At 44.2% G+C, this 23,837-nt stretch overlaps 1 protein-coding gene across 1 annotated transcript in view; it reads left to right on the top strand.

Annotated features, from left to right (window-relative positions):
* The window catches only part of LOC135547407 (unconventional myosin-XVI-like), a 161,978-nt gene that overhangs the window by 22,376 nt on the left and 115,765 nt on the right, over nucleotides 1-23,837 (top strand). The window contains 1 exon segment of the mRNA XM_064976410.1: nucleotides 12,934-13,042. Coding sequence (XP_064832482.1) covers nucleotides 12,934-13,042 — 109 coding nt within the window.

Here is a 23,837-nt window from a genome sequence, read left to right as displayed (position 1 = left end):
ATGAGGGAAGTGTGTAAGTGTCTGTGCGGCCTTGTGTGTGTTTGTGTGAGCCAGCTCAATGAAAAAATGAATGAGATTGCCCCAAAAAATGAATGGCTGTGTGTGTGTGTATCTATCTCTGTGTTCCTCTCTCTCTCCCCCTCTCTCTCTCTGTCTCTCTGTTTGTCTCTGTCTCTCCCTCTGTCTCTCTCTCTCCCTCTGTCTCTCCCTCTCTCTCTCTCTCTCTGTCTCTCTGTGTCCCTCTCTCTCTCTCTCTCTCTCTCTCTCTCTGTCTCTCTCTCTGTCTCTCTGTCTCTCTGTCTCTCCCTCTGTCTCTCTGTCTCTCCCTCTGTTTCTCTCTCTCCCTCTGTCTCTCTGTTTGTCTCTCTCTCTCTCTCTCTCTCTGTCTGTCTCTCCCTCTGTCTCTCTGTCCCTCTGTCTCTGTCTCTCTCTCTCCTCTGTCTCTGTCTCTCTCTCTCTCTCTCAGTCTATCTGTCTCTCCCTCTGTCTCTCTGTCTCTCCCTCTGTTTCTCTCTCTCCCTCTGTCTCTCTGTTTGTCTCTCTCTCTCTCTCTCTCTCTGTCTCTCTGTCTCTCCCTCTGTCTCTCTCTCTCCCTCTGTCTCTCTCTCTCCCTCTGTCTCTCTGTTTTTCTCTCTCTCTCTCTCTCTCTCTCTCAATTCAATTGAAGGGCTGTATTGGCATGGGAACTCTCTTATTCTCTCCCCACCCCACCCCACCCCTCCTCTCCTCAACCTTCTCTCTCTCCTTCTCCCTTCCCCTTCCCCCTCCGCACCCCCCCAAAAAATGAATGGCTGTGCGTGCGTGTATCTTTCTCTGTGTGTCTCTCTCTCTCTCTCTCTCTCTCTCTCTGTGTGTGTTTGTTTGTGTGCATGCATGTAAATGTGTGTGTGTTCCTCAGAGTAAGATAACATATAATGCAGAATTATCAGAAGGGTACAGGAGGACAGCTGAATGGAGAGCTGAGGCAGTGGCTGAGTAAAAAGAGCTATTTTTGAAGCTGATACAGCCTCTGCTTCCCTTTCTCTTTCTGCCTTCCTGACACCACATGTGTTATCCAGCACTGAGCCTGCCAATGCACAGTCACTCTGCTCCGATCCCAAGTAAGACCGCAATCAGGGCATGTTTGTTGATCATTCCTATGGAACTGCTGATAAACATCAAGCTGATTTACACAATCAGTGCTTTGTAGTGAACGTTTATACTATTAGTGTTATGTTGTGCATTCTAAGGCATTATACAATTGTTATAGATGCTCTTGAAACACAGTGCATTCAGAAAGTATTCAGACCCCACAACTTTTTTAGTTACTTATTCTAAAATGGATTGAATAGTTTTCCCCCCTCATCAATCAGGCCAGCTCATAGCCTGTGGCAAAAATGAGGGGACTCAAACAACAGGTATAGGCCAATAAAAAAAATGCTCGTTATTGAAAACAAAACTATTCACTAAACTAAGAAAAGGGAATGAGGTGTTTTAAGTATCATAATGTAAGGTGTATGTAAAGTGCATGGATGCGTGAATCTGTGTGTGTGAATGACTGAGTGAAAACTATGCAAAAGTACAAAAGAACAAACAAAACAGGTTCATACCTGGAGGAGCAGAGAGAGAGAGAGAGAGAGAGAGGTGATTAGTGACAGTTTAAATACTCTGATCCCAGGTGACTCCAAACACTAACGACCCTCCTCTGCCTGCAGGAGGAACCGCCCCTGCAATGCAGAGGAGGAGCCGTGACACCCCCCTTCTTAAACTGAGGGTCCCACCCTCAACCCAACTTCCTCCAACATATTCAAAACAATTCATATTTCCCCAAAAACAAACAAAAAGGATACCAGTCCGGCTCCTAGTAGTAGCCCCGTGTCCCCCAACTGACTGTCCACCCCTCAAACTCGGCAGCCCTGGTACCTGAGGAGCAATTTAAGAGGAAAGAGGCGCAGACAGCCCATAGGGGTCAGCAGATAGAATATACAAACTAGGTTAACGGAGCACGGGACAGAGCATCAGCAATGATATTATCCTTACCACTAATGTGTCTAATATCAAGGTTGAATGGTTGCAAGAACAAAGCCCAGTGCATCAGGCGCTGGTTGGGATTTTGCACGGACCTCAGAAAAATAAGTGGGTTGTGGTCAGTGAACACAGTTAAAGGGGTCAAACCAGAACCAACATAGACCTTAAAGTGCTGTGAATCCCATATGAGACTTAAAGCCTCCTTTTCAATTACAGAATAGTTTTGCTGATACTTATTACATTTCCGGGAGAAGAAACTGACTGGACACTCAACATAGTTATCATTCTCCTGGAGAAGCACAGCTCCAGCACCGATTTGACTGGCGTCTACCTGCCATTTGAAAGGTTTCCCAAAATGTGGTGCTGCCAATACAGGTGCCAAACACAAAAGAGCCTTAACTGCATCAAATGCCTCTTGACACTGGATGGAACAGATACATTCAGCCTTGGCCTCCAACAGATTGGTCAGTGGGGACACTACTACTGAAAAGGTTTTACAGAAAGCACGGTAGTACCCCGCCATTCCCAGGAAGTGCATCAGTTCTTTCTTTGTCGACGGCTGTAGGAACTGCTTCACAGCCTGGACCTTGGCTTCCACGGGACAGACAAAACCCTGACCAACAGACCTGAGACCACCTGATTCATTAGCCTCTGGAAGGTGGCTGGAGCATTCCACAAGCCAAAAGGCATCACTGTATAAGAGAACAAACCAGATGGAGTTATAAACGCAGCAATCTCACAAGCTCTTTTGGTAAGGCGTACTTGCCTATATCCCTTTAAAAGATCAAAATTGCTAACATACTTTGCTGACCCAACTTGATCAATACAGTCCTCCATCCTAGGAAGAGGGTAAAGGTCTGCTTTAGTAACATTGTTAACTTCTCTATAATCAGCACCTTATGACCAAACACTAAGTCATTTTTTTTAAGTTTGATGAAAACGTTCCAAAGCTCCCTGGCTCTGGGCATGGAACCCAGTAGACTTGTTGTGTTTAACTTGAAGCTGTTTGAGAACCTGAGAAAATAAATGAGAGGTAAAGTTAGACCCCAGATCTGACTGGATGATTTTTGGAATCCCAAATGTTGAAATGAATTGAGTTAACGCTTTAACTAGTGATTTTGAAGTTATGGTACGCAAGGAAAAAGCTGCCGGATATCTGGTTGCTTGACACAAAACATTTAATAAGTAGCTATGACCTGACTTGGACCTTGGTAAAGGCCCAACACAATCGATAATAAGATGCTCAAAAGGTTGCCCTATGGCTGGTATTGGATACAAAGGTGCTGTCTTTACAACCAGGTTTGGCTTGCTTGTGCTCTGACACGTATCACAAGTTCTAATAAACTGAGATACATCCCGCTTTAAATGTGGCCAGAAAAAATAACAAAGTATGAGATCACAAGTTTTACGAACACCCATATGACCTGCCACATCACCATGTGATATTTGCAACACTTTATTTTGCAAAGTAGTAGGTACAACTATTTGAAAGACTGGTTCTCCTAGACCCTCATCATAGTGTGGAAACCATTTCCTGACTAACAGCCCATCAAGAAGAAAATAACACTGAGCACTATTCCTCACCATTGAATCAGGAACAACTTTATCAAACAGATCAGACAAGTTAGTATCGGCCTTTTGCTCAGCCATCAATGAATGTCTAGAACTAGTCAACTGTTCTGTCTGGAGTTTGACTGGCAACTCAAGACTTTCTGGCTTACTCTCCATCTCCTTACGAGAGGCCGCGCGGGGAACGGCACAAACTGGAAATACCTCAGGAGACACACAGTTTTGATCCGGAGATTCCCTTGCAGGTGACACTGAAGGTTGCTTCTTACAGATGTTAAGTTTGCCATCTGCCCACACCTTACTACCTGCCAAGTCATTCCCCAAAATCATGTGGACTCCCTCTACTGGCAACTGGAGTCTAACCCAAACATCTACATCACCCTCTACCAGACCACATTTTAGGGTAACTTCATGTAAAGAACAAGAGAATGGAACTAAACCCATACCATTACACAACTGCCAGTATCAGACTCTTTAGAGAACAGCAAAACAGATTCCAGAATCAAAGAATCTAAAGCTCCAGTGTCTCTTAAGATCTTGATTGAAACATGTTGGTTGCCATCTACCAGGGACACGACACCATCTGAAATAAAGGCTGAGGAATCACAGAGGGAAGACTGAGAATCAAACTCAACGAGTGGCTGAGAAATCACAGAGGGAAGACTGAGAATCAAACTCAACGAGTGGCTGAGAAATCACAGAGGGAAGACTGAGAATCAAACTCAACGAGTGGCTGAGAAATCACAGAGGGAAGACTGAGAATCAAACTCAACGAGTGGCTGAGAAATCACAGAGGGAAGACTGAGAATCAAACTCAACGAGTGGCTGAGAAATCACAGAGGGAAAACTGAGAATCAAACTCAACGAGTGGCTGAGAAATCTCACCCTGGTGGTCAGAGGCTGCAACAGGACTTGCCATCACAGCAGGTTTAACTTGACCTGACTTTTTTGATTTAAGCAGAGGACAATCTTTCTTACAATGTCCTTCAACTAAACAGTAGCGACAGGTATTAGCATTAACCGGTGCTTTAATCGTCCAGACCCAAACTTCTGCTGAGGTCTTTGGAAAGAAGCTCCAGAAAAAGGTGACCTACTATTCCTAGGAGTAAAGTTATTTTTATGGTACATGTCACCGTTTGACTCAAAATGGCTTTTATGTGTTAGCCTGTACTCATCTGCAAGGATTGCTGCATCACTTGGAGACTTAACTTAACGTTTATTCATGTATGTAGCAACCTGGTCAGACACAGAATTTTTTAACTGTTCTAACACAATAAATTAGACAGACCCTCAAAAGTACTAACTTCAGAAGCTGTACACCAAAGATTAAATGCAGAAGTCAAATCACGAACAAACTCAGAATCCCAGGTGACTCCAATCACTAACGACCCCCTCTGCCTGCAGGAGGAACCGCCCCTGCAATGCAGAGGAGAAGCCGTGACACTATGACAATCAAAATTAAGCTCAGTTGCATCCTGTTTACATTGATCATCCTTGATATGTTTCTACAACTTCAGTGGAGTCCACATGTGGTAAATTAAATTGATTGGACATGATTTGGAAAGGCACACAACTGTCTATATAAGGTCCAATAGTTCACAGTGCATGTCAGAGCAAAAACCAAGCCATGAGGTCGAACGAATTGTCCGTAGAGCTCATTGTGTCGAGGCACAGATCTGGGGAAGGGTTCCAAAACATTTCTGCAGCATTGAAGGTCCCAAAGAGACACAGTGGCCTCCATCATTCTTAAATGAAAGAAGTTTGGAACCACCAAGCCTGGTTGCCCGGCCAAACTGAGCAATCGGGGGAGAAGGGCTTTGGTCAGGGAGGAGAACAAGAACCTGATGATCACTCTGACAGAGCTCCAGAGTTCCTCTGTGGATATGGGAGAACCTTCCAGAAGGACAACCATCTCTGCAGCACTCCACCAATCAGACCTTTGTAGTAGAGTGGCCAATACGGAAGCCACTCCTCAGTAAAATGCACATGCCTGCTTGGAGTTTGCCAAAAGGCAGCTAAAGGACTCTCAGACCATGAGAAACAAGATTCTCTGTTCTGATGAAACCAAGATTGAACATTTTGGCCTGAATGCCATGTGTCAAGTCTGGAGGAAACCAGGCACCTCTCATCACCTGGCCAATACCATCTCTGCGTTTAACCATGGTGGGGGCAGCATCATGCTGTCGGGATGTTTTTCAGCAGCCGGGACTGTGAGACTAATCAGGATCAAGGGAAATACGAACAGAGCAAAGTACAGAGAAATCCTTGATGAAAACCTGCTCCAGAGCACTCAGGACCTCAGACTGGGGCGAAGTTTCACCTTACAGCAGGACAACAATCCTAGACACACAGCCAAGACAATGCAGGAGTGGTTTCGGGGATAAGTCTCTGAATGTCCTTCAGTGGCCCAGCCAGATCTCAGACTTGAACCCGATCGAACATCTCTGGAAAGACCTGAAAATAGCTCTGCAGCAATGCTCCCTATCCAACCTGAGAGTTTGAGAGAATATACAGAGAAGGATGGGAGAAACTCCCCAAATACATGTGTGCCAAATGTGTCACGTCATACCCAAGAAGACTCAAGGCTGTAATTGCAGCCAAAGGTGCTTCAACAAAGTACTGAGTAGATTCTGAATACTTATTTAAATGTGATATTTCTGTTTTTTTCACCTTTATTTAACCAGGTAGGCTAGTTGAGAACAAGTTCTCATTTACAACTGCGACCTGGTAAAGCATAGCAGTGTGAACAGACAACAACACAGAGTTACACATGGAGTAAACAATAACAAGTCAATAACACAGTAGAAAAAAAAGAAAAAGAAAAAACAGAGTCTATATACATTGTGTGCAAAAGGCATGAGGAGTGATAAATTATCAGATGGTCATGTCAGGTAAAGATACTGGTGTGCAAAAGAGAAGAAAAATAAATAAATAAAAACAGTATAGGGATGAGGTAGGTCAATTGGGTGGGCTATTTACCGATGGACTATGTACAGCTGCAGCGATCGGTTAGATGCTCAGATAGCCGATGTTTAAAAGTTGGTGAGGGAGATAAGTCTCTAACTTCAACGATTTTTGCAATTTGTTCCAGTCACAGGCAGCAGAGAACTGTAAGGAAAGGCGGCCAAATGAGGTGTTGGCTTAAGGGGTGATCAGTGAGATACACCTGTTGGAGCGCGTGCTACGGGTGGGTGTTGCCATCGTGACCAGTGAACTGAGATAAGGCGGAGCTTTTACCTAGCATGGACTTGTAGATGACATGGAGCCAGTGGGTCTGATGACGAATATGTAGCGAGGGCCAGCCGACTAGAGCATACAGGTCGCAGTGGTGGGTGGTATAAGGTACTTTAGTAACTAAATGGATGGCACTGTGATAAACTGCATCTAGTTTGCTGAGTAGAGTATTGGAAGCTATTTTGTAGATGACATCGCCGAAGTCGAGGATCGGTAGGATAGTCAGTCTTACTAGGGTAAGTTTGGCGGCATGAGTGAAGGAGGCTTTGTTGCGAAATAGAAAGCCGATTCTAGATTTGATTTTGGATTGGAGATGTTTAATATGAGTCTGGAAGGAGAGTTTACAGTCTAGCCAGACACCTAGGTACTTATAGATGTCCACATATTCTAGGTCGGAACCATCCAGGGTGGTGATGCTAGTTGGGCGTGCGGGTGCAGGCAGCAAACGGTTGAAAAGCATGCATTTGGTTTTACTAGCGTTTAAGAGCAGTTGGAGGCCACGGAAGGAGTGTTGTATGGCATTGAAGCTTGTTTGGAGGTCAGATAGCACAGTGTCCAAGGAAGTGCCAGAAGTATACAGAATGGTGTCGTCTGCGTAGAGGTGGATCAGGGAATCGCCCGCAGCAAGAGCAACATCATTGATATATACAGAGAAAGAGTCGGCCCGAGAATTGAACCCTGTGGCACCCCCATAGAGACTGCCAGAGGACCGGACAACATGCCTTCCAATTTGACACACTGAACTCTGTCTGCAAAGTAGTTGGTGAACCAGGCAAGGCAGTCATTAGAAAAACTGAGGCTACTGAGTCTGCCGATAAGAATATGGTGATTGACAGAGTCAAAAGCCTTGGCCAGGTCGATGAAGACGGCTGCACAGTACTGTCTTTTAAGACGGCTGCACAGTACGGTCTTTTATCGATAAGGCTGTACTTCAAAAAATGTGGAAAAAGTGAAGGGGTCTGAACACTTACTGAATACACTGTACATATACAGTATTCATATTAGGACGTATTTCAGGGAATTTCCTAAACAATGTGCTGGGTCTAATGTAGGGACATTTAGTATTTTCAGAGTGATTCACCATATCAGAATGATTGACAGACTTAACTTTGATTGACATGTGAAGATATGCAAACAAAAATGTCCAGCTCATTCATGCAGTTATCCATGGTGCCATTCCTTTCATCTCCTCCTCCTCTTCATCCATGTCCTTGGGTTTCCATTCCTGCATCCTAAATAGAGGACAGTGTTTGTGCTGACGGAGATGACACAGTGGCTGTATTTGCTGGGATGGAGGGGGTAACATTATTTTCTCTCACCCTCTCTCTCTCTCTGTTTGCTAGTGCTAATGCTAATTATCTTATCACTGCATTGCAAACAGCTGGTGTGGGAGGAAGCTTCCCAATTTCCCATGCACTCCCAATACCCATTCCCAACCCAGGTTCCCAACCCCATTCTAAACCCCTATTCCCAGCTCCGGGCACTGCTCCGTCCCCCAGGATTTAGCCTGTCTGTGTGCCTGTGAGAGGAGTGGAGGGGATTTTAGTCATGGAAATGTTTAGTTTGGTTATAAAACTATGATAGGAGCCAATAGGCAACAACAGAGTAGTGTTCCTTCATGCTAAAGCTAGCCTGGCCTTATATTAAATGTGAGTTGGGTTAAATTTGAGTTAAAGACTGTGTTTAGACAGACAGGCCAATTCTGATATTTATTCCACTAATTGGTATTTTGATCTCATCAGATCATTTCACATCATATATTTTTCAGAGTCTGATCTGATTGGTCAAAATACCAATTAGTGGGAAAAAATATCAGAATTGGGCTGCCTGTCTAAATGCAGCCATAGTGAGGTATTCATCATTCATTTACAGCTCATCCATGTTGGTTCCCGTATGAGGATACTTATCCTCTACGATCAAACACCAGCATGCACAATAACAATTATGAAGAGATGGCATAATTGTTTCTATAGTCTAGTCTAGTTGAGTAGACTAGACTAGACTATATTTGAGATTTGGGCACTCTGTTTATGGCATCACCATAGCTCCATAATCAAAGCCTAGAACCCATCATGGTATCAGTCCGTTATCATATCTGATTTAATTTCACAGTACCAATTAAGGTCTCCTGATTTGCATGGCTATCGAGGGCCATGCAGGCAGCAATTAGATAAGTGATTCGCGATTAGGAGCTAATTGGCCGGTTGTCCTTATTCTGTTCTAACATCTCCCAGAGGAAGTGATTGGTCCAAATAAGAAAAAATGTGACAAAACATGAAGGTATTGATTTAACTCGTCCAATAAGAAACACTTGTTTTAGGTTTACCATTGCATGCCCTAATGAATACTCAGTGTTAGGGAAGCTACTCTGAAAATATAGTTTTTTCATTTTTTATTTAACTAGGCACGTCAGTTATGAACAAACTCTTATTTACAATGACGGCCTACACCAGCCAAACACAGACGGAGCTGGGCCAATTGTGCGTCGCCCTATGGGACTCCCAATCATAGACGGCTGTGATACAGCCTGGATTCAAACTATGGTGTCTGTAGTGACGCCTCAAGCACTGAGATGCAGTGCCTTAGAACGCTGCGCCAATCCGGAGCACTCAGGGAATTGGTCGTTTACCAAGCTACCAAAAATACTTCACACTGGAAGAAGTTAAGATACACCCAAGTTGCCCTTAAGAAACATACAGTCAAACAGAAAGGAAATTATTGCCTACTCTACCCATATTTTATTTTATTTTTTGCAAAAAAATGGTGTGCAGTTCCAGAAGTTAGCTATAACTCTACATGGCAAAAAAAGTAGTTAATTACTGAAAACACAACCTAGAATTGAATTTAGTTAAACTACCACCAAGCTACAGCAAAAGGTACTTCAATTACTACTTCAACTACATGTAGTTAAATTCTCTCCATCACTGTGAGTGCTACCATGATATCAGTTCTCTCATGTCACTGTAATCCTGTTATATCAGAGGACCGTTGGAGGTTTCTCTGCCTCGTCTGTCTGGAGTGGTCCTCTGATGTGTCACTTTGAGTCTTTAACCGACCTCTCAAACACACTTTGTCTAAACACGTCTGCAAGTTATGAGTGAACCCTGAAGTTTCTGCTTACTATTGTGTAACTCCTAACTGTCTGTTGCTGGGTGTTGATGGTACGGCTTACAGCAATCATCTTAATATTACTGGCTTCATTAAACTCCTCATGGCTTAAGATGGGAGATTGTGATTAAGTGGTTCTCCTGAGATCTTCTGTTGTTATGAAACTTCCTTTTAGATAGGTTTAGCCTGAGTCGCATAAGTCCCTCTGAAACTACAGTAGAAGACTGACCCACTTTTGGCATTTGAAAATGATCAGCTTCTTTTGTCTTTCAAATCCTAACGACATGGCCATGTCTAAAGTCTTGTAAAATAGTGGAACTTAATATCATTTTCTGTCTTGATCCTGACTCCTTCCATACATCTGGAAACTGTGATGTAATGTGTCTTAGCGTAGGGGACTAGTCCACATTGACTGTATAGCTAGTCCATTCTAAGCTCATTTATCTGGCTTTAGGTACATGGTGTGTGTAGCTCTTCTCCAGTGGGCTGCTGTCCCCACAGCCCTCCCAGGGGACAGTCCTACATCTTAGTTGTGGTTAGTATTGATCCCACCGGGGTCACGTTATGGCGTCCTGTTGTTAGGGCGACTAACGCTGATCCATCATAATGCGGCGCTGAGAGCTGAGCGTGTTGCGGTCAGCTTGTTAACCCCTGCTGCACATGTGGCACCCGGGAATCAACTGGACGCCGTTCGCTTCTACGTGTCAGTGGCTAATGTCTGTAAACAGACGGATGATGCTCTGTCTTGATCGATGGGATGCTCCAGGATATAGCAGTCATATCAAGTCAAGTCTAACATTGTTAATATTGCCATCTAGGATTACATTAGGATTAATGAGGTGGTCAAACTCATATTGCTGCTTGTATTATTAAATACCATTACATTTGTCTGCCGCTATGTATCGACTGCAAAGTTGACATAATGGTAGGTGTCAGCTAAGTATAAACTACAATGAATAAATAACTCAATGCATACATCAGAAACCATCCTCCAGAGGTTCCCATTTCCCCGGGAGAACCAGTTCAGTGGGTATAGCAGTGTGTAGCCTACTGTAGTCTGACTGTAGCGCAAGACCAGGCTGTGTCAAGTGATGTCTATATTAGGACGGTCCCCTATTGACCCGGGAGCTCAGAATGATAGGTCAGGGACACCACCTCACCCCTGTCTACTCAACACACATGCATGCACACATGCACTCGCTGTCCAGAGTGTGTGACAGTCTGTGGATAAGTCAATAACTGTCCCTCCCCACTCTCTGGTTTTCTGAAACCTGCAAAAAACTGAATGACTGGCATATCTGGACTGGATGAAAAAAAGTATGAAAATAGACAGGCAGTAGGTGCTCTCTCTCTCTCTCTCTCTCTCTCTCTCTCTCTCTCTCTCTCTCTCTCTCTCTCTCTCTCTCTCTCTCTCTCTCTCTCTCCTCCCTCTCTCTGTCTCTCTCGCTATTCCTCTCTCGCTCTCCCTGCTCTCCTTCTTACATCGATGAGCCCTTCCCCATGAATAGATACAAAGCACCAGCTGATGTTGAATGTTAAGTAATATATTCATTAACCCCTAACTAACCCTGCTAATGAGTGACAACAGCTCCTGCTAGACCAGACTATACAGATTGGTAGGAATTTACCCAAAGAAACAAAGGGGCAAACGCAGACCTCTCCACTATTTAATAACATAACAATAACATCAGTTGAACAAAATTAATTGTGTTTTTAATTGTTTGGCATTAATGACAGGGGTAGATTCATCATCTCTGATGTTTCCCTAGTGTATAGAGAATGCAGAATGTTTTTGTTCTTGGTTTTTGAGGTTTGAATTTTAGGGTCCAGGGTTCTGAGATATAAGGGTTTGGACTTTCAATTTTGGGGATTGGTGTTCAGCATTTGCAGGTCGCTCTCTAGCCTATATCAATCTGCTTGGTATTCCTCTTCCTCCTTTCTTTATCATCTGTAAAGCCATTCCCCCTCACTCCCTCCCACACACACACACACACACACACACACACACACACACACACACACACACACACACACACACACACACACATGAACACACATGAACCCCCCCATGCACACACACACACTTTTCTCTGTCTGCTTGAAGACTAGCCCATTAATCTTGGGCTGCATCTTAACATGGTTGTTAGAATTCTATTAGCTGTAAATATTCAATAAGGAACCTCACTTAAAGGCCCTGTCCCTCTTATCAGCCGCAGCCCAGCCACGATCATTACACTGCAACCTCTTTTATTGTTTAGGCAAACGACAAGCAGCGATTTATGGGGAAAGACTGACAATGGCGACGTGACAGGAAATGTGTTAGTTTAAGTATGTTTTAGAGGGGAGGAGATACAGAGAGAGGGAAAGAGAGAGAGAAATAAAAGAGAGGGGGGGAAAAAAGGTCAAGAGAGGAAGTGAGGCAAGGAAGAAAGGAGTGATGTTACAACAGAGGTGACAAATCACAGAGTAGTTCCCGAGGGTAGTGGTGGGAGGAATGTTGAATCCCAACCATGTTTTACTTGTGTATGTTTAGACAAACAGCAGTCATTACACAGTCCAAGTGTAGTCTGCCTGGGGGTATGTTGTTATCTCACACCCCAAGAGCAGGCAACACTGGTAGGACTCTTCACTGTGTAAACGCACATTAATCTTGTCACACACACTCACACTCTCTACCACTTGTCACACACATCCCAACCCCCTCCCCTCGATGATCCCACAGTCCCATCAACACACAGACACACAACACACACACACACACACGTGTCCCTGCCCTGGGGTCCCCACAATCCCATATGTAATGAGTTGTTTAATTCACTTCATTGAGTGTTAATGTCCCTGTGGCTCTCCTCAGGTTCACACTGCTGGGAGGGCCTGATAATTGGGCCTACTTTATCATTGATTCCTCTCTGATGAATGGCCTGAGAAACCACTCAATTTGTTTGTGTCTCCCTCCTCCCTCCCCTCCTCTATTCATTCTATGGTGGGTTTGATACGTTCCGGGATTTCTGGAAGACTGGGGTGAATGTTCTACTTCAGGATGTGAATGGAAACATTCCGCTGGACTACGCCACTGAGGGAACCGAGACCAGCTACATCCTCCGAAAACACCTGGAGGAAAACGGTAACACAATACTCCTCATATGATTTAATGTCTGTTTTATGTAGTGTGTCGTGTTGTGTTACATTGTAGGCCTATATGTGTTTATTGTGCAACAAACAGCCCGAGAAATGTTCACCTACACACATTCACAATGTGAAAAATATTTTTATTTTCTGAATCGTTTTTTTTTCTCCAATCTTTGCCACTTTTCCACCCACACACAATTACTCTTGTTTAAGACCTGTCTATTATACCGGCAGTAGGACATTTTGTTCTCGTCCATATAACATGTGTTAATATAATGCCTGCTTCAATGTCCGTTCTTTTTTCACAGCAGTTAAAGGAGACTGAATAGAAAACTAAAGAAAATGAGAAATTAATGAAAGAACATTTTTAATTTCACATGCATGAAATAATGGCTTAATTTGAAAAAAAAATGAAAATCAAGTTATGTCCACAACACAATTATAATGTGAAGTGAGGAAACAGACTAAAATACTTAATTATAAGTAATGGTTCCATGGATGGTTGGCAGCCTGAGGGAAAGGTGTTGATACTGTATATACAGTGATTTCAGAAAGTTTTCAGACCTCTTCTCTTTTTCCACATTTTGTTATGTTAAAGCCTTATTCTAAAATGGATTGGACACATTTTGTTATGTTACAGCCTTATTCTAAAATGGATTGGACACATTTTGTTATGTTACAGCCTTATTCTAAAATGGATTGGACACATTTTGTTATGTTACAGCCTTATTCTAAAATGGATTGGACACATTTTGTTATGTTACAGCCTTATTCTAAAATGGATTGGACACATTTTGTTATGTTACAGCCTTATTCTAAAATGGATTGGACACATTTTGTTATGTTACAGCCTTATTCTAAAATGGATTGGACACATTTTGTTATGTTACAGCCTTATTCTAAAATGGATTGGACACATTTTGTTATGTTACAGCCTTATTCTAAAATGGATTGGACACATTTTGTTATGTTACAGCCTTATTCTAAAATGGATTGGACACATTTTGTTATGTTACAGCCTTATTCTAAAATGGATTGGACACATTTTGTTATGTTACAGCCTTATTCTAAAATGGATTGGACACATTTTTCCCTCATCAATCTCCACATGATACAACATAATGACAAAGCGAAAAAAGGTTTTTAGAAATGTTTGCAAGAGGTATAAAAATAATATTTTGCTATGAGACTCAGGTGCATCCTGTTTACATTGATCATCCTTTAGATGTTTCCACAACTTCATTGTTGTGGTAAATTTACTTGTGGTAAATTCAAATGATTGCACGTGATTTAGAAAGGCACACACCTGTCTTTATAAGGTCCAACAGTTGAAAGTATATGTCAGAGCAAAAACCAAGCCATGAGGACGAAGGAATTGAGCGTCGAGTTATGATTGTGTCGAGGCACAGATGAGAACCAAAAAAATCTGCAGCATTGAAGGTCCCCAAGGACACGGTGGATTCGATGATTCTACTACAACTACAACACTGTGTCCTCTTTGTCCCAACCACTACTACAACACCGTGTCCTCTCTGTCCCAACCACTAAACCTACTTCTACACTGTGTCCTCTCTGTCCCAACCACTACTACTACTTCTACACTGTGTCCTCTCTGTCCCAACCACTACACCTACTTCTACACTGTGTCCTCTCTGTCCCAACCACTACTACTACTTCTACACTGTGTCCTCTCTGTCCCAACCACTACTACTACTTCTACACTGTGTCCTCTCTGTCCCAACCACTACACCTACTTCTACACTGTGTCCTCTCTGTCCCAACCACTACACCTACTTCTACACTGTGTCCTCTCTGTCCCAACCACTACTACTACTTCTACACTGTGTCCTCTCTGTCCCAACCACTACTACTTCTACACTGTGTCCTCTCTGTCCCAACCACTACACCTACTTCTACACTGTGTCCTCTCTGTCCCAACCACTACTACTACTTCTACACTGTGTCCTCTCTGTCCCAACCACTACACCTACTTCTACACTGTGTCCTCTCTGTCCCAACCACTACTACTACTTCTACACTGTGTCCTCTCTGTCCCAACCACTACACCTACTTCTACACTGTGTCCTCTCTGTCCCAACCACTACTACTACTTCTACACTGTGTCCTCTCTGTCCCAACCACTACTAATACTTCTACACTGTGTCCTCTCTGTCCCAACCACTACACCTACTTCTACACTGTGTCCTCTCTGTCCCAACCACTACTACTACTTCTACACTGTGTCCTCTCTGTCCCATCCACTACTACTACCACTACACTGTGTCTACCATGTCCCAACAGTTACTTCTAATACACAGTGTCCTCTCTGTCCCAACCACTACTACTACTTCTATACTGTGTCTTCTCTGTCCCAACCACTACTACCACCACACTATGTCCTCTCTTTTCTAACCACTACACCTACTACTTCACTGTCTCCTCTCTGTCCCAACAACTACTACTACCACACTGTCTCCTCTCTATCCCAACCACTACTACCACCACCACACAGAATCCTCTCTGTCAGAACCATGACAACTACTACTAAACTGTGTCCTCTGTCCCAACAACTACTACTACCACACTGTCTCCTCTCTATCCCAACCACTACTACTACCACCACACTGAATCATCTCTGTCAGAACCATGACAACTACTACTAAACTGTGTCCTCTGTCCCAACAACTACTACCACCACACTATGTCCTCTCTGTCCCAACCACTACACCTACTACTTCACTGTCTCCTCTCTGTCCCAACAACTACTACTACCACACTATGTCCTCTCTTTTACAACCACTACACCTACTACTTCACTGTCTCCTCTCTGTCCCAACAACTACTACTACCACACTATGTCCTCTCTTTTCCAACCACTACACCTACTACTACACTGTGTCCTCTCTGTCCCAACAACTACTACTACCACACTATGTCCTCTCTTTTACAACCACTACACCTACTACTTCACTGTCTCCTCTCTGTCCCAACCACTACACCTACTACTAAACTGTGTCATCTTTGTACTAACCTTGACTACTACTATTACATTGTGTCATCTCTGTCCCAACCACTACTACTACTTCTACATTGTGTCCTCTCTGTCCCAACCACTTCTACACCGTGTCCTCTCTGTCCCAACCACTACTACTACTACTTCTACATTGTGTCCTCTCTGTCCCAACCACTTCTACACCGTGTCCTCTCTGTCCAAACCACTACTACTACTTCTACACCGTGTCCTCTCTGTCCCAACCACTACTACTACTTCTACATTGTGTCCTCTCTGTCCCAACCACTACTACTACTTCTACACCGTGTCCTCTCTGTCCCAACCACTACTACTACTTCTACATTGTGTCCTCTCTGTCCCAACCACTACTACTACTTCTACACCGTGTCCTCTCTGTCCCAACCACTACTACTACTTCTACATTGTGTCCTCTCTGTCCCAACCACTTCTACACCGTGTCCTCTCTGTCCAAACCACTACTACTACTTCTACATTGTGTCCACTCTGTCCCAACCACTACTACTACTTCTACACTGTGTCCTCTCTGTCCCAACCACTACTACTACTTCTACATTGTGTCCTCTCTGTCCCAACCACTACTACTACTTCTACATTATGTCCTCTCTGTCCCAACCACTACTACTACTTCTACATTGTGTCCACTCTGTCTCAACCCCTACTACTACAACTACACTGTGTTCTCTCTGTCCCAACTACTACTACACTGTATCCTCTCTATCCCAACCACTACTACTACCACCACACTGAATCCTCTCTATCCCAACCACTACTACTACCACTACACTGTGTCCTCTCTGTCAGAACCATGACAACTTGTACTACACTGTGTCCCATCAGTCCCAACCATGACTACTACCACACTGTGTCCTCTCTGTCCCAACCACGACAACTACTACACTGTGTCCTCTCTTTCCCAACCACGACTACTTCTACTACAGTATGTCCACTCTGTCCCATCCACTACTACTACCACTACACTGTGTCTACCATGTCCCAACAGTTACTTCTAATACACAGTGTCCTCTCTGTCCCAACCACTACTACTACTTCTATACTGTGTCCTCTCTGTCCCAACAACTACTACTACTTCTATACTGTGTCCTCTCTGTCTCAACAACTACTACCACCACACTATGTCCTCTCTTTTCCAACCACTACACCTACTACTTCACTGTCTCCTCTCTGTCCCAACAACTACTACTACCACACTGTCTCCTCTCTATCCCAACCACTACTACTACCACCACACTGAATCATCTCTGTCAGAACCATGACAACTACTACTAAACTGTGCCCTCTGTCCCAACCAGTTCTACTACTACACTGTGTACTCTCTGTCCCAACAAGTACTATTACTGCACTGTGTCACTCTGTCCCAACCACTACTACTACTTCTACACCGTGTCCTCTCTGTCCCAACCACTACTACTACTTCTACATTGTGTCCTCTCTGTCCCAACCACTACCACTACTTCTACATTGTGTCCTCTCTGTCCCAACCACTACTACTGCTTCTACATTGTGTCCTCTCTATCCCAACCACTTCTACTACTTCTACATTGTGTCTTCTCTATTCCAATCACTACTACTACTTCTACATTGTGTCCTCTCTGTCCCAACCACTACTACTACTTCTACATTGTGTCCACTCTGTCTCAAACCCTACTACTACAACTACACTGTGTTCTCTCTGTCCCAACTACTACTACACTGTATCCTCACTATCCCAACCACTACTACTACCACCACACTGAATCCTCTCTATCCCAACCACTACTACTACCACTACACTGTGTCCTCTCTGTCAGAACCATGACAACTTGTACTACACTGTGTCCCATCAGTCCCAACCATGACTACTACCACACTGTGTCCTCTCTGTCCCAACCACGACAACTACTTCACTGTGTCCTCTCTTTCCCAAACACGACTACTTCTACTTCAGTATGTCCACTCTGTCCCATCCACTACTACTACCACTACACTGTGTCTACCATGTCCCAACAGTTACTTCTAATACACAGTGTCCTCTCTGTCCCAACCACTACTACTACTTCTATACTGTGTCCTCTCTGTCCCAACAACTACTACTACTTCTATACTGTGTCCTCTCTGTCTCAACAACTACTACCACCACACTATGTCCTCTCTTTTCCAACCACTACACCTACTACTTCACTGTCTCCTCTCTGTCCCAACAGCTACTACTACCACACTGTCTCCTCTCTATCCCAACCACTACTACTACCACCACACTGAATCATCTCTGTCAGAACCATGACAACTACTACTAAACTGTGTCCTCTGTCCCAACAAGTACTATTACTGCACTGTCTCCTCTCTGTCCCAACAACTACTACTACCACACTGTCTCCTCTCTATCCCAACCACTACTACTACCACCACACTGAATCATCTCTGTCAGAACCATGACAGCTACTACTAAACTGTGTCCTCTGTCCCAACCAGTACTACTACTACACTGTGTCCTCTCTGTCCCAACAAGTACTATTACTGCACTGTGTCCTCTCTGTCCCAACCACTACTACCACACTGTGTCCTCTCTGTCCCAACCACTACTACCACACTGTGTCCTCTCTGTCCCAACCACTACTACCACACTGTGTCCTCTCTGTCCCAACCACTACTACCACACTGTGTCCTCTCTGTCTGAACAATGACAACTACTACTACACTGTGTCCTCTCTGTCCAAACCAGTACCACAACTACTACTACACTGTGACCGCTCTGTCCCAACCACTACTACTACCACACAGTGTCATCTCTGTCCCAACCACTACTACCACACTGTGTCCTCTCTGTCCGAACAATGACAACTACTTCTACACGGTGTCCTCTCTGTCCAAACCAGTACTACTACTACTACTACTACTACTACACTGTGTCCTCTTTGTCCAAACCACTACTACTACCTCACTGTGTCCTCTCTGTCCCAACCACTACTACTACCTCACTGTGTCCTCTCTGTCCCAACCACTACTACTACCTCACTGTGTCCTCTCTGTCCCAACCACTACTACTACCTCACTGTGTCCTCTCTGTCCCAACCAGTACTACTACCTCACTGTCCTCTCTGTCCCAACCACTACTATTACCTCACTGTGTCCTCTCTGTCCCAACCACTACTATTACCTCACTGTGTCCTCTATGTCCCAACCAGTACTACTACTACTACACGGTGTCCTCTCTGTCCCAACCAGTACAACTACTACTACATGGTGTCCTCTCTGTCCCAACCAGTACTACTACTACTACATGGTGTCCTCTCTGTCCCAACCAGTACTACTACTACTACACGGTGTCCTCTCTGTCCCAACCAGTACTACTACTACTACACGGTGTCCTATCTGTCCCAACCAGTACTACTACTACTACATGGTGTCCTCTCTGTCCCAACCAGTACTACTACTACTACACGGTGTCCTCTCTGTCCCAACCAGTACTACTACTTCTACACGGTGTCCTCTCTGTCCCAACCAGTACTACTACTACTACACTGTGTCCTCTCTGTCCCAACCAGTACTACTACTACTACATGGTGTCCTCTTTGTCCCAACCAGTACTACTACTTCTACACGGTGTCCTCTCTGTCCCAACCAGTACTACTACTACTACATGGTGTCCTCTTTGTCCCAACCAGTACTACTACTACTACACGGTGTCCTCTCTGTCCCAACCAGTACAACGACTACTTCTACACGGTGTCCTCTCTGTCCCAACCAGTACTACTACTACTACTACTACACTGTGTCCTCTCTGTCCCAACCAGTACTACTACTACTACTACTACACTGTGTCCTCTCTGTCCCAACCACTACTACTACTACTACTACTACATGGTGTCCTCTCTGTCCCAACCAGTACTACGACTACTACACTGTGTCCTCTCTGTCCCAACCAGTACAACGACTACTTCTACACGGTGTCCTCTCTTTCCCAACCAGTACTACGACTACTACACTGTGTCCTTTCTGTCCCTCTCACTTATTGTGCAGTACCAGTCAAAAGTTTGGACTCACCTACTCATTCCAAGGTTTGTATTCATTTTTTCTATTTTATATAATGTGGAAAAATAGTGAAGACATCAAAACTTTGAAATAACACATTTGTAATCAAGTGGTTACCAAAAACGTTTTTACATATTTGAGATTCTTCAAAGTATTCTCCCTTTGCCTTGATGACAGCTTTGCACACTCTTGGCATTTTCTCATCCACTTTCATGAGGTAGTCACCTGGAATGCATTTCAATTAACAGGTGTGCCTTGTTAAAGTTTACTTGTGGAATTTCTTTGCTTCTTAATGCATTTGAACCTGTAAGTTGTGTTGTGACAAGGTAGGGGTGATATACAGAAGATAGCCCTATTTGGTAAATGGCCAAGTGCATATTATGGCAAGAACAGCTCAAATAAGCAAAGAGAAACGACAGTCCATCATTACTTTAAGACATGGAGGTCAGTCAATCCGGACACTTTGAAAATGTCTTCAAGTGCAGTCGCAAAAACCATCAAGAGCTATGATAAAACTGGCTCTCACGAGGACCGCCAGAGGAAAGGAAGACCCAGAGTTACGTCTGCTGCAGAGGAGAAGTTCATTAGAGTTTGCTGCACCTCAGATTGCAGCCCAAATAAATGCTTCATATAGTTCAAGTAACAGACACATCTCAACATCAAATGTTTAGAGGAGACTGCGTGAATCAGGCCTTCATTTTCAAATGGCTGCAAAGAAACCACTACTTAAGGACACCAATAAGAAGAATAGACTTACTTTGGCCAAGAAACACGATCTATGGATTTTGGAACGGTGGTAATCTGTCCTTTGGTCTGATGAGTCCAAATTTGAGATTTTTGGTTCCAACCGCTTGTGTCTCTGTGAGCCGCAGAGTAGGTGAATGGATGATCTCTGCATTGTGTGGTTCCCATCGGAGGAGGAGGTGTGATGGTGCTTTGCTTGTGACACTGTCTGTGATTTGTTTTAGAATTCAAGGCACACTTAACCACCACAGCATTCAGCAGCGATACGCCATCCCATCTGGTTTGCTCTTAGCGGGTCTGTTATTTGTTTTTCAACAGGACAATGACCCAACACACCTCCAGGCTGTGTAAGGGCTATATGACCAAGAAAGAGAGTGATGGAGTGCTGCATCAGATGACGTGGCCTTCACAATCACCTGACCTCAACCCAATTGAGATGGTTTGGGATGAGTTGGGGTGCAGAGTGAAGGCAAAGCAGCCAACTAGTGCTCAGCATATGTGGGAACTCCTTCAAGACTGTTGGAAAAACATTCCTCATGAAGCTGGTTAAGAGAATGCCAAGAGTGTGCAAAGCTGTCATCAAGGCAAAGAATGGCTACTTTGAAGAATCTCAAATAAAAAAAATGGTTTCTACTTTATTCCATATGTGTTATTTCATAGTTTTGATTTCTTCACTATTATTATACAATGTATAAAATAATACAAATAAAGAAAAACCCTTGAATGAGTAGGTGTCCAAACTTTTGACTGGTACTGTACATGGGCTAAGACAGAGGAAGTCAAACGTACGCACGCACACACACACACACACACACACACACACACACACGCGCACACGCACACGCACACGCACACACACACACACATGTAAGTGTTTATGTGTGGGTGGGTGTGTGTTTGCACATGCATGTGGGTGTGTAAAGGTGAGTTGCCCCCTCAGACTGACTGATAGTGGAGAACCTCACTCCAGCAGGGAATGGAAAAGGTCAACAGAGATGGGGAGAGAAAACAAGAGATGAGACAAAATAATGTCAGAGAGGAAAAAAAGATGGTACAGACTTAAATACAGACAATGAGGAGGGAGCGAGAGCGTGAGAGTGACAGAGAATGATAAGGAAGGCCAGAAATATCCCCCTAGCCAATCCATCTTTACGCGCAGGAGATCACATGATGGATGGGACCTCAGAAGTTCAAACAGATATTACTCTACACCTCAAATCAAATCAAATTTATTTATATAGCCCTTCGTACATCAGCTGATATCTCAAAGTGCTGTACAGAAACCCAGCCTAAAACCCCAAACAGCAAGAAATGCAGGTGTAGAAGCACGGTGGCTAGGAAAAACTCCCTAGAAAGGCCAACACCTAGGAAGAAACCTAGAGAGGAACCAGGCAATGTGGGGTGGCCAGTCCTCTTCTGGCTGTGCCGGGTGGAGATTACAACAGAACATGGCCAAGATGCTCAAATGTTCATAAATTACCAGCATGGTCCAATAATAATAAGGCAGAACAGTTGAAACTGGAGCAGCAGCATGGCCAGGTGGACTGGGGACAGCAAGGAGTCATCATGTCAGGTAGTCCTGAGGCATGGTCCTAGGGCTCAGGTCCCCCGAGAGAGAGAAAGAAAGAGAGAATTAGAGAGAGCACACTTAAATTCACACAGGACACCGAATAGGACAGGAGAAGTACTCCAGATATAACAAACTGACCCTAGCCCCCCGACACATAAACTACTGCAGCATAAATACTGGAGGCTGAGACAGGAGGGGTCAGGAGACACTGTGGCCCCGTCCGAGGACACCCCCGGACAGGGCTAAGCAGGAAGGATATAACTCCACCCACTATGCCAAAGCACAGCCCCCACACCACTAGAGGGATATCTTCAACCACCAACTTACCATCCTCAGACAAGACTGAGTATAGCCCACAAAGATCTCCGCCACGGCACAACTCAAGGGGGGGGGCGCCAACCCAGACAGGATGATCACATCAGTGACTCAACCCACTCAGGTGATGCACCCCTCCCAGGGACGGTATGAGAGAGCCCCAGTAAACCAGTGACTCAGCCCCTGCAATAGGGTTAGAGGCAGAGAATCCCAGTGGAAAGAGGGGAACTGGCCAGGCAGAGACAGCAAGGGCGGTTCGTTGCTCTAGAGCCTTTCCGTTCACCTTCCCACTCCTGGGCCAGACTACACTCACTTATATGACCCACTGAAGAGATGAGTCTTCAGTAGAGACTTAAAGGTCGAGACCGAGTTTGCGTCTCTGACATGGGTAGGCAGACCGTTCCATAAAAATGGAGCTCTATATGAGAAAGCCCTGCCTCCAGCTGTTTGCTTAGAAATTCTAGGGACAATTAGGAGGCCTGCGTCTTGTGACCGTAGCGTACGTGTAGGTATGTACGGCAGGACCAAATCAGAGAGATAGGTAGGAGCAAGCCCATGTAATGCTTTGTAGGTTAGCAGTAAAACCTTGAAATCAGCCCTTGCTTTGACAGGAAGCCAGTGTAGGGAGGCTAGCACTGGAGAAATATGATCAAATCTTTTTGTTCTAGTCAGGATTCTAGCAGCCGTATTTAGCACTAACTGAAGTTTATTTAATGCTTTATCCGGGTAGCCGGAAAGTATAGCATTGCAGTAGTCTAACCTAGAAGTGACAAAAGCATGGATTAATTTTTGTGCATCATTTTTGGACAGAAAGTTTCTGATTTTTGCAATGTTACGTAGATGGAAAAAAGCTGTCCTTGAAATGGTCTTGATATGTTCTTCAAAAGAGAGATCAGGGTCCAGAGTAACGCCGAGGTCCTTCACAGTTTTATTTGAGAAGACTGTACAACCATTAAGAATAATTGTCAGATTCAACAGAAGATCTCTTTGTTTCTTGGGACCTAGAACAAGCATCTCTGTTTTGTCCGAGTTTAAAAGTAGAACGTTTGCAGCCATTCACTTCCTTATGTCTGAAACACATGCTTCTAGCGAGGGCAA

This window comes from Oncorhynchus masou, chromosome 10, assembly GCF_036934945.1.
Source record: "Oncorhynchus masou masou isolate Uvic2021 chromosome 10, UVic_Omas_1.1, whole genome shotgun sequence".
Taxonomy (NCBI): domain Eukaryota; kingdom Metazoa; phylum Chordata; class Actinopteri; order Salmoniformes; family Salmonidae; genus Oncorhynchus; species Oncorhynchus masou.
This window is presented reverse-complemented; position numbering and strand designations above follow the sequence as displayed.